General features: G+C 40.8%; 1 protein-coding gene across 4 annotated transcripts in view; it reads right to left on the bottom strand.

The window, feature by feature from the left end:
- FAM135B (family with sequence similarity 135 member B) overlaps window positions 1–12,271 on the bottom strand; it is a 205,928-nt gene that overhangs the window by 15,916 nt on the left and 177,741 nt on the right. For 3 of the 4 annotated variants that reach the window (XM_030502179.1, XM_030502196.1, XM_030502188.1), the window contains exons 12-18: window positions 10,771–10,925; window positions 7,666–9,739; window positions 5,812–5,978; window positions 4,226–4,317; window positions 2,003–2,100; window positions 1,552–1,703; window positions 222–332 (exon numbers count right to left, since the gene is read on the bottom strand). In XM_030502179.1, coding sequence (XP_030358039.1) covers window positions 222–332; window positions 1,552–1,703; window positions 2,003–2,100; window positions 4,226–4,317; window positions 5,812–5,978; window positions 7,666–9,739; window positions 10,771–10,925 — 2,849 coding nt within the window. Of the gene's footprint in view, window positions 1–221; window positions 333–1,551; window positions 1,704–2,002; window positions 2,101–4,225; window positions 4,318–5,811; window positions 5,979–7,665; window positions 9,740–10,770; window positions 10,926–12,271 lie in introns of those variants that run through there. The other variant, XM_030502206.1, reaches the window with a different exon arrangement.

Below are 12,271 nucleotides of genomic sequence, written 5' to 3'. Positions count from 1 at the left end.
TGGTGCTAACAGTCTGGCAAATATATCCACTGATAACTGGCACAGAAAAATTAGATAATAGATACTAGATTATAGAGTAGCCCTTCTCGAAAGCAAGAATGCTTAAAGAAAGATCATTAACAAAATACAGATTTATTTTACTCCTTGGAGAACATGGCAACCCAGCACAATCCTTTGGAATAGTCTTTGGTATTCACAGAGCCCCATCAATCCCTACTCACCTGTTTTTTGGCTGAGCTGATAGAGGAAACACTTGCGCAGATCCGCATTGTCCCTGAAGGTCAGTTGCAAAAGTGACCCTGACTTTTTCAATTTCTGCATGAGCCAAAGACCTGGAATGAAAATCAGTCCATATTTTTATCTTGTTTGCTAATTATCCACCAAGGGAATTAAAGACATGTGCCTACAGTAAGGGTAGCACTGTAATTCTGTTTAAGTCTGGCTTCCTCTTGTATTGCTAATCAACAGGGAGAAAAGTCCAAAGGGCTTGCTGGATACGAGTAATGGTTTTAAACTAAAAGCAGGTAGATTTAGATGAGATATAAGGAAGAAATTTTTTACTATGAGGGTGGTGAAACAGTGGAACAGGTTGCCCGGAGAGGTGATAGGTGCCTATCCTGGTTTCAGCTGGGATAGAGTTAATTTTCTTCCTAGTAGCTGGTGCAGGGCTGTGTTTTGGCTTTAGTCTGAGAACAGTGCTGATAACCCACCAATGGTTTAGTTGTTCCTCAGTAGCGCTTACCCTGATCAAGGACTTTTCAGTCTCATGCTCTGCCAGTGAGGAGGGGCACAAGAATCTGTGAGGGAGCAGAGGCAGGACATCTGACCTAAACTAGCCAAAGGGGTACTCCATACCACAGCACGTCATGCCCAGTATATAAACTGGGAGGAGTTGGCTGGAAGCCACTGACTGCTGCTTGGGAAGTGGCTGGGCATCAGTCAGTGGGCGGTGAGCAAATGTATTACTCTTGTGTTTCTTGAGATTTATTCATCTCTCTCTTTTTCCTATTATTATTATTATTTTTCTTATTGTTATTATAACTAATTTTTTTTATTTTAATTATATTTTAGTTTTATATTTTAGTTGAAGATGTCCCTGCTGATTACAAGAGGTTTGGACTAGATGACTTTTAAAGGTCCCTTCCAACCCAAACTATCCTATGATTCTGTGATTATCCAAGTCATGGTAGCATAGACACTCAGGAAGGCTGAACTGTGGGAAATTCCACTCCCATACCCTAAGTGTCTTCTTCAGCCTTGGAGATGCCTCTGCTTATTGGCAGTGTAGAGAGAAGTGGAAGAATACAGTGGATGCAAGGTCACCTCTGTTGCACATTCTTGGGTTTTCCAGGGAGCACTGTGCTGAACCTTCTAGTAGATACTGAAAGCTCTTCTCATTGCATTTTTTTATGTGTGGGTTTGAAGTAAATATTTTCCACAACTTCAGTGTACAAGTCATGTTGTTACAATTTATTGCTACCTCCATGTCTTGCTCTCTCATGCACACTGCCATGGCCTGCAGCCCATCATAACTTTCCCATCAACTCTTACCTGTACTAACCAAAGTACTGTTGTTGTAAAGGGTTCCCAGATGAGGCCCGGAGAGGGACAGGAAGGTGTGTAACTTGTTGAGGTAATAGCGAAACCTGGGGCGAGTTAGTACAGATCGAATGATGACGTTACCAAGGGAATGTCCAATAAAACTGTTGGGAAAGAAAGACTTACATTAACAGAAAATTCATCTGTATTTTATTTATTTAAAATATAATGGTGGCATAAATTGTTCTTGAGGGGACTCTATCAGGCCTTGCAGTAATATCCTTTTGGTACCACTTCACTTTTTTTTCAGCCTAGTAGATACTCTTCCATCTAGAACGATGTAAAAATTCATCTCCCTGATTTAATGGCTTTTGACACAAGGCCCTTTTGGAAAAGCTAATTTCACCGAATACTGCTCATGTAACTCAAACATTTACAGACTATTAACTATAAGAACATTTACCTTATTCGGGATATGGAGAGGTTGTACAACTGGATATGCTGAATAATTTCATCCAATAATCGGTCAGTCATTGTATCAAAATCAGCAAAAGTATCAGTCTGGTGAAACACAGAATGAGACAGTGAATTAAAATATATTGCACTTATTGCAGACTGATGTTATTTTCAAAGTAAAATGCAAGCAGAAGCATAATAACGAGTCCAAATTTTCTTTGTACATGCTCAAGGTCTCCAGGTCCTCTAAAAATTTGAGTTCTTCTTTCAGAGAAACTGCTGAGTGATTCAAAAGTCATAAGTATGGTCTTAAAGCAACGTGACTTGACACTGGTAAGAATGATCAGCCGCTCTATATACCAAACTCTGCACATACTAGAAAAGCTTTTGACATTTAGGATTTAAGAGATTATGATAATAAAATAGTTTACAGCATTATACACTGACACACGGGTTATGCTGATGCTAAGGATGTAATCACAAAATTATTTGGCCATCTTAACGAAATGCTGCGTTTTGGTTATTCAACAGTTATCAGTAAGAGAATGAGTGCTAGAGAGATAATTTTGCTTGCAACAGTACTGCCAGTTCTGATACAATAAAACAAATAATATATTGTCCAACCTATATGATTGCAGAGAGATCTTATTCAGAACTGTGTCATTTGGCAATTCAACAGGACTCTAAATCAAATTCGTAACTAATGAGATGCCATAAAAACAATCATCAAACCTTGGAACAGCTATTCAGAGCAAACATATCAGTAATTAATGCTTTTGTGGCACAACTCATCTTGCTAATTGCAGCTTTTGCAAAGGAAAACATGAGCATATTCACTTTGCAATATGGCCTTAAAATAAATGTTCTCATAAACTACAAACAGTCCACTAACCTTCAGCGTGTTTGTTTTGTCTGCATTGATAATTAATCATTTCCTCTTAGGCTCATTAACCCAAATCTTTCAAGTTGTTTAGAAGTGGAAGAATATCAGCCTGAACATTAATCATAAACAGAACACATCCAGTGCCATATTTCACCTGCTTATATTACCATCCTTTAGTTTCATCTCAGCTTGATCGAGCTTGTCAAATGTATCACAAATGAGGGCCTAAAGAAAGTGATTTGCATTTCCCTTTGTAAGGCAAACTTCAGCTAAAGGACTGATTTCATGGGTAATTTTGAATGTGGTTCTCAAAGCAGGGAACAAAGGGTGACACGATGTCTTACAGCATCCAAATAGTCATCAAACCACACAGATTCTATTTCCAGTGCCATGGGAACTTCCTCACCTTCCCAGATTAAAAGTTCCCATAATGGGCCCTGAAAAATGTTTAATAGAGATGTGAATTAATTAATAAGATGTAATTAATAAGATGTTAAAAATGTTGTTAGATGTTGCATTCTCTGAAAACCTCATTTTTCAGTGATCTTACTGTTATTTTCATCTTGTTTCACTGTGCAGGTCTGCTGCTGACAGATCTGCACTCGGAAGCAGCAAGTTCACAGACTAACACCAACTAGCCACTTCATAATATAGAAGCTGTTGAAAAAAAAAAGGTTGGGAAGTTTTGAATCAAGTTTCTCAGCTGACCATAAATCGGAATAATATTTCTGACTGAGCACTAGAAAACCTTGTCTTGTGCATAAAGTTAGGCCCATATATAAATATGGGTTCATTGCAGAGCAAAGCACAGATTCATTTCTGTTTCTCTGCCTAGGCTAGCAATGAATACCTCTGGAAGACATTTCTTTATCCTTCAAGGAAATAAATCTTGCAAATGTTTCAACAGGAGAAACAATGGCTGATGCAGCAAAGCAAGCTGAGAACACCTGCTGGATAATCCACATCCTCTGGAGAATTTAGCATCACTAATCTTGCTGCTTTTTGTCGGTGTTGTGTTGCCTGGCATCCAACAGGCAGAGACATCAGGCTGCGAAGTTTGCAAACTGACAGGATAAATCAATTTTCTTCTTCTAAGGTCTAGTCCTATAAATGCTAACGTCATTGCCTTTGACTATAATACAAGGAATATTATCTGATGGATTTGAACACCCAATCACATTAGACAGGACCAGGCCCAGGCCTTTGCACTAAATACTAAATAGAATTCTCTGAATTCTCCAGTGCTTTTGTTTCATTCGGCTGGTGAAAAGGCTTTGCTGAAGGTCCTGTTTCAGCAGTGTCAATGGCTTGTAGCAGATATAAAGATGGAAATTAGCTCTGTAATACCTGATTTCTTTCTGACATTAGGAAGTCCAGTTTTCCACCAGGGAGTCCCAGTTCTATAAAAGTTTTTACCAGCCGCAGATCTGCACTGTTACCTAGAAATAAATGGTGCTTTATAAGATGTAATTCAACAGAAAAATTACTAATATAGAGTTAATTTAACACACTTATCTTCCTATAAACCCTGACACAAGGGAGCTCTTGCTAAGTGCTGCTAAAACACCTCACCACACCATAGGATCATGCATTGCAACAGTTGGAGAGCAAGAATACCCACAGCCTGCACAACGTGGGGCTTGACCTCACCGGCTTGCTAGTGGGGACTGAATAAATAATAAAATCATAGAAAGGTTTGGGTTGGAAAGGACCTTAAGATCATCTAGTTCCAACCCCCTGCCATGGGCAGGGATGCCTCACACTAGACCATGTCATCCAAGGCTCTGTCCAACCTGGCCTTGAACACTGACAGGGCTGGAGCATTTACCACTTAGTCAGGCAACCTGTCCCAGTCCCTCACCACCCTCACAGTAAAGAACTTCTTCCTTATATCTAACCTGAACTTCCTCTGTTTTAGTTTAAACCCATTACCCCTTGTTCTGTCACTACAGTCCCTGATGAATGATGGGGAAATGGTGGGGAAGAAAGGGCAAACTTCAAGCCCGGAATAACTCTGTCCTCTATTTGCTGAATAGCAGAGATAAGACAAAGAGCTGAGGTCTGTCCTTCCACCTTTACAGCTGGTGTGGTTCCCAGGGGACACTGCAGTCCTGCCAGGGACCTCGACACACATTCTCGGTTATGGAGCTGTACCTTCAGAGGCAGAATATCCTGCCCCTCTGTATTCATAATTAGAGGCAGTGCTAAAATACTTTAAGTCTCCTTATATTTGGGGAGTCGTCCCATTTCATACTAGAAAACTCCAAAGTCTTCTGAAATGTTTTGTTGGAAAAGGAAGTACCTCCACCTTGTGAGTAGGACATTACTGCCACTGAGATACTGAACAGCGAACTTGCTCAAGCCAGCAAATGTTTGTTTTCCACCTTTCTGAGAATGCCTGGCATTTTTTACCCCTCCTTCTCTGTAGTTTCAAGGTTAATGTCTACACCTTTCCCATTGATACCAGTAATTTGTCAAGAGAAGTTTTGTATGACGTATCTGTTTTCTGCTTAGAAAGCATATATATAAAAAATTCCAGGCCATGCTTCCTCTGCAGTAAATAATGATTCTTATTCCCTCACTTTCTAAAGCTGGCCACTATCCACCCTGTAACAGTTTTTAAATAGCATTTTTATCCCAGTGACATACTGCAAAACAAGCAACTGTGGAAAGAGTTACTATAATGCACTCCTCCTGTACATGGAAGGACTGACATGCTTTGGTGTAGAATTCTGCTCAAACAGCAACAAAAAAAGTTGCAGCACAGATTTCTTACAGCAAATATTTTATATTCCCCTAGATCCTTTATTACAATGGACCGAATGACATAATAAAGACTAAATACTTAGCTAAGATAAATAATTTCCTTGGACTCTCCATTCTTTCATGCTTGCTGAACATCTGCCCTTTACAGCAACTCCTCCTGGCCTTACCATCCAATCCATGGACACAGACAACCAGATGAATTCCATCTTCCAAATTTTCTTCCTCTTCCTCTGGTGGAAAATACGGGATATCAGAAGCTAGTACAGATACGTCACTGTACAGAAATCCTTCAATCTTCATCTCTTTTTTAAATTTTTTTTTGGCCTGATAAAAACTGGAGAATACATAAATTAATCACAGCAGAACTGGGTGTTTAACAACAAACCTTCCAATTAGAAACAAGGAGGCTGCTATTTGCAAGAAGTTATGTCTACAGCTTTCAAGTAGAGACCTGGATACTATTTCTTATCTATTCTGATGGAGAGAAATCAGCACACAGGTGAAAAAAATCTGTTTCTGAGTGATTTGGCTACATACATATTGGGAATAACTAAAGCGGACTAACGTTTCACACCTTCCAGAGGAATGAAGGATTTACAACAAATAATTTTCTGGTGACCCATAACACTAAGATAAAGAATTAGCAAATTTGCATCTTAATATCATCAGTCATAAGATGATATTGACTGATATTGAAATGCAAAATGTATGATTTTGCTAACATCAGATGCATTTATAAGCAGGTAGAAGGTGTTCTCCCCATTCCTCAGGCTGTGCAGTTAAAGGATGCACCTCGTATGGTAGATTTTTTGGTTTGGTTTTGGGTTCTTTTGAAAACAGTAGTTAAGAGGAAGAGCAGCTCAAGTGCTGAGAGAATGAAGCTAGCCCCTTCCTACTAAAAGTCCAAAATTTGACACATGAATTCACCCTAAAGCATTCTGCTGGCTGAAGATGCAAACGTCTTCAGTGGCGTTTTGACTTAGCAAAACTTATCCAGAGCTTTTAGGAATTAATAATCACAACATAAGCATAGAAGTAGGTAGAAAACTGGGATGGACCAGGTTAGGAGATATAAAGCTTTAAAGTCAGAGGACAGCTTAAGGCTACTTGAGCAATTACTCACAACAGCCCAGCTGACTTTAAAGGGACAAAAGAATGAAAAATGTAGTGTTTGAGCTATGGACCTGGAGGGCCGGGATTCATTTACATGAATATATGCAAAGAAGGACCAAATTTTATGATTAGATTAAGCAGGACTTGCAGCAGGGTCTATAAAACAAGCTTCAAGATGCTTTCAAATAAATAGAAATAAAGCTTTGTGTCAGAAATGAATTCACATGCAGAAAGCCAACATTTTGAGTAGCTTGAGAAATTTCCATGCTACTGTTTTCCCTCAGCACAGCAGAGACATGAAAATATAACAGAAGTACACATGTGCTAGTGTGTCAATCTGTGAAATGGGTCACTGTGACAACATGGCCATGATGTGGCACTTTGGCATAGGCAACAAAGCAAGAAAAAACACCTCAAAAAGCTTCTTCTCCAGGTACCCAGGATACCAATTCCATTTTCCAGAAACTGAAGCTGAGACCCTACCTGCCAGTGCTCCTGTTTCATAGTTTATCTAATGACTGCAATTATTAAAGCAGAGTAGAAGAGCTATAGCACTGCCATAGCCAACTGACTGTCTGGGACTAATACTCAAGGCTGGGTAACTTTGACTTCATGAAGGAGGGCCAGATCTTAAGGATACCTAAATCCCACTCTTTTTCATGAAGATTAAAGACCTAATGTCTTTTACAGTCTCGGTCTCTCTGTGTTTTCATCTTTCCCATCTATTTAGATTATTCATTCTGTATGAACCAATTGTCTATTTGGATTATTTAAATTGTAATTCCTCAGGCAGCAGCTGTCTCTGAACGCAAGCTTACAGCATGCTTACTGCATTAGTGTGCTGAACTTTTCCAGGGTCTCTTGGCATTACGGTAACATTAATGAAGAAAGTAATTAGACATTCTTACTTCAGCATCCTTTCATTCGTCTCTTCATCCATCTCATCTGAATTCGAAGAGACAACTCCAAAAGAGCCCAGAGGCTGTCGTGTGATGGGGAACGCAGCCTGCTTTGCAGAGAAGCCGACCATAGCAGGGGTCTCTTTGAGCACAGAAGAAAAGGGAAGACATGTGGCTGTGCAAGAGACGGACAGGTTAACCACATCAACAGCCTTCCTACTTTCCAGAGCTACTCCTTCCGTTGTCACCGGATGAAACCCGGTGCCATTAGCAACAAGTTTATGCTCTTGGCTGTTGGGTTCCTGAGGATACTCAGCCTGGTAGGATCCTGCTGCAGGGTTTGCTGAAGCAGGTGAGTCGTTGAGCTCAATTTCTTGTAACCCCTGCATTTCTGCATACACCGCTGAGCTCTCATCAGCTAGAGAGCTACCACACTCTCCTTGCATTGAGCCAAATTCAGTTGAGGTCTCTGAAGGAGCTGGAACGCGGTAGCAAAAGTCTGGTACCAGCTTTATGCTTTCTGAAAGACTCTCCTCTCCTGAAATTCCGCTACTGGAGTAAATGTCTTGTTGTATTTTTAAACTGTTTGGCTTAAGTTTATCCTTTGGATCCTCAGTGCATGTATCAAACTTACCTATATTTTTGTCCAAGTAATTACAAGCCCTTGGTGTTTTTAAGCTGCACTCACCATTGCTCTCCAGCGGCTGGCACTCAAAGATGTTATCTTGGAGCTGCTTTGGACAAATAGGTGGTTCTACATTTTCCAAACTGCAGAGAGTCTCTGGAAAACTGTCCTTCTCCTCCTCCCCTTGTAACTCAGTGTTACTGCTACTATGTTTGATAGAGGGTTTTTGGGAACCTCTTGGTTCTAGTTGTTCACTTCCAGTGGTGATTTGACACTCAGAAAAGTCCACCATTAATTTTCCATCTCCAATCTCTTTTTCTATGCAACTTTTTAAGTTTCCTCCTGAATCTCCTGAGGTTGCTTCACCGTGTTTGGAGATATCTACCTCCTCCGCAGGCTCTTCTGGACTACTGATCTGAGGAGCTGAGACAGATTTTGTCAGTTTGGTAAGCTCCACTTCCCTCTCCTCTTCCTCAAAGGGCAAAGAGCTGATGGATGTAAGTGATGCTTGGATCCCACTGGGCAAGCTAGTATTGCTTTCCGTGTGACCACCCTCCAGGGAGTTTCGGTGGATGACATGCCTCCGTACCAAGTGGTGCAGGATCTCTCGATCACTGGGCAGCTCCAGTGCCCGGCTACGAGCATCAGACCATGCCACTGAACTTGGTTCACTTTCAATGCCTGAATCAGATATTATCGAGGAGGACCTTTTTATGACCCCTGACATCAGGGTGAATTCTTCGCACTCCTCACCTCGTTGCTCCTTTGTGAACAATTTCACTTCAAAGCTGTGTGTGGGCAAAGCTTTCAAAACAGGGAGCAAAGCCTTGGGGTCTGGATCTCCCGTTTTTTCCAGGCTGGTTAATTCATTCAGTGCAAGCTCAGACGAAGCGAAGTTATTCTCAGGATGACTAGATTCATCTGCTTTATGTATTTCAGTCCTGTCTTCCAAGCCATCAGTTCCACATGCTCCGCACTCATTCTGAGCGCTAACAATTAACACAGGCTCACTTTTGTGGGAATCCTTATTGCTAGGGTTTGTATCTCCATAGGTAACATCCGCTGCAAGCCTATTGTCTTTTAATAAAGCTTCCTCGGGTGATTTAAAGTCATCTGCTGCGCATTCTGTATTGCCTGGCTCTGAGTCAGAAATGGTTGCCTGACTCGAAGCAAAAATATTTTCAGGTTTCCTTTGGCCTTCTTTGTTCACTGTACATACCTGAGATGTGGAGTGCTGGTTTAAACTCTTAGTTAAATATGCAGCACCTTCAGTACCACTGTATATGCATGAGGGATTCCCATTTATCCTATCTGTGTGTATTAGCAGAGGACCTTTCCCAAAGTCTCCTTTCATTACTGCAGCAGCATCATTTGATGCAAAATCCTCATTGTCATCTGTTATATTTATTTGAGCGTTTGCAGGGACCTCAAAATCTGGGAAAACTTCCAAATTCTGATCTGAGAAAAAGAAAGAAAAAAGGAAGTAGTACCTGCAAGAACACAACAAATTACCCTAAGGTAATGAGGGACTTTGAAAAGCTATTGTAAGGCCTAAAAAAGTGTGTATATTTATATTAAATAAATTATACATATATTAGAGGCATATTACAAATGCAAGGAGAGTGCACTTACGCAGAATTATACACTAAACAGCTATAGTTAGGCAAAAGAAGACAACATCAATAAAATATGCTTTCCTCAGTATAACTGTATCTAACCTGTTTTTACAGAGTATGTAAGTGAAACAAAGCTGACATTTCTTTGTATTCCTGCTGTCATACGACATTGGTCATAGTACAGCTCTTGCTTGTGAGTCAGATTAATACTCAGTTTAATAGTTTAAGTACCTGTAATGAACATTGCCAAAATTTGGGCAGTTGGGTAACTCTGAAAGAGTGGAAATTTTGGACCACGGTTCATGTTTACTGGATTATGGTCACCTATAATATACATATTGCTTCCTTGCTCATCTTAATAGTACAGTAAAAAGAAAAGGAAATTGAGGGCTATGGGGTTTTACTACAAATCTGAAGAACGAAATAATTTTTTAATTAAGAATCTGATTTGGGTACTCAAGGGGAAAGTGTTTTTGAAATCAATGATGCCTTTAAGGGACAGCTGGGCTTACTGATGATATTTGGGGGTTTTGTTCTGAGTTTTCTTACCACTAGATGTCACACTGGGGATGAAATTCATAGTGTTGGTTTTCCTTTAAATTTGTACTGTAACAAAAATCCGAAACATTTTGTTTTCTTTCTACATTTTGCCTCCAGCTCTTGTAACTAAGCAGCTTACTTTGAAGATGAAAAATACAAAGCTACAGGAAATACTCTGCTTCTAGGGAAAACAGAAGAATTCAGCTATGTTACATAGCAGATCATACTCTGATCCAAGCCAGATTCAGCCCAAGGGATGTGAGATAGCTTACCTTGACCTGGGGGAGTGAATCTCCCTCAGCTCAAGCTGTCTCTCTGTGGTGTTTCACTCACCTTTGCAAGGCATATCCATGTACCTATCTTCAAAGATAACTGGCAGCGTGTTCCAGTCCCCATCTATGTCTAGGCATTCTGCTGGAAGCGGGGGCATGCTGGTGAAGTACTCTGAATTACGGATTTCTGTAGAAATCTGACCATGACTTTGGATCCTGGGAACAAAGCAGAGAAGAGATCAAGTGAGTAATTACTGTGCTGTTTCTCCATCACTCCTGAAAGCCTGGCAGCAAAGCTGTGTGTGTGGTTAGAGGACAGAGGCAATATGCTTAACAGGACAGGAGGCAGTACTGCATCATGAGGGGTACCTGGTGCTCCAAGAAGATTTCTTGTGAGTTGGCTTCAGTTCAGCTCTCTGAGTTAGAAATACCTACAACTTGCACTCTCCCTCACTGCAAAACCCTTGTTCCAACTGCTGCTGCCACAGGCTCCTGTTAGCTACTATAACTCATTGCTGTCCTCCTGGAGGTCGCTGCAGCTGAGACTGGATCCCTCAGCTGGCTTTCCAGTCAGGAAAAGTGGCCTGTGGTAAGAGTTTCAAAAGCCAGATGCAGGAAGCCATAATCAAAGATTTGATTGAGTAGTACAGGGAGGAATAAGGCCAAGAAGGATGCATGGCAGGCCCTCAATCTTATGTATACCGGTCCTCAGAGGACTCACTGCAATATCTCACACATCCCGAAGAGCTAAAACACATCAGAAGGCTACGTGGAGACCTCAGAGCCCTTCCAGTATCTGAAGGGGGCCTACAGGGATGCCAGAGAGGGACTTCACCAGAGGCTGTAGTGACAGGGCAAGGGGGAGTGGGTTTAAACTTAAACAGGGGAAGTTCAGGTTAGATATAAGGAAGAAGTTCTTTTCTATGAGGGTGGTGAGGCACTGGCACAGGTTGCCCAAAGAAGTGGTAAATGCTCCATCCCTGGCAGTGTTCAAGGCCAGGTTGGACAGAGCCTTGGATGACATGGTCTAGTGTGAGGCATCCCTGCTCATGGCAGGGGGTTGGAACTAGACGACCTTACGGTCCTTTCCAACCCTAACTGTTCTATGTTTCTACGATTCTTACTCAGCCACTGTCTGTGGACAGAATTAGAATAACTGTCTCCATCTTTCGGGCCATGTAAAATTCTACCTGGCTTTCGTTAGTGAACTTGACATTCAATTGCCACATGAATGTGAGTTCAGCTATAATAAATACAATAATTTTACTTTTGAGCTTTTCTATGTAAGCATCATCCTCAAAAAATGGGGAAAACATCAAATACAAAATCTGTTTATTTGTGTTGACTCTTTGATGAATTAGTCTGTTTATCCTAAGAAATAGAGGAAGGCAACAAGCTTCTTGAAGATGATCAGCTGAAAGCAATTCTGCACAGATCCCATAGGACAGCACAGTGGCAATATTTCAAATTATCATTAGCAAAAACCAGGTAATCATCATATGGCAGTGAACTGGAAAAAACACACTTTACATTATGAAGCAAAACTCAAACAGCAGGTTTGT

This window comes from Strigops habroptila, chromosome 1, assembly GCF_004027225.2.
Source record: "Strigops habroptila isolate Jane chromosome 1, bStrHab1.2.pri, whole genome shotgun sequence".
Taxonomy (NCBI): domain Eukaryota; kingdom Metazoa; phylum Chordata; class Aves; order Psittaciformes; family Psittacidae; genus Strigops; species Strigops habroptila.
Note: the sequence above shows the minus strand (reverse complement) of the source record. Positions and strands in the feature narration are given on the sequence as shown.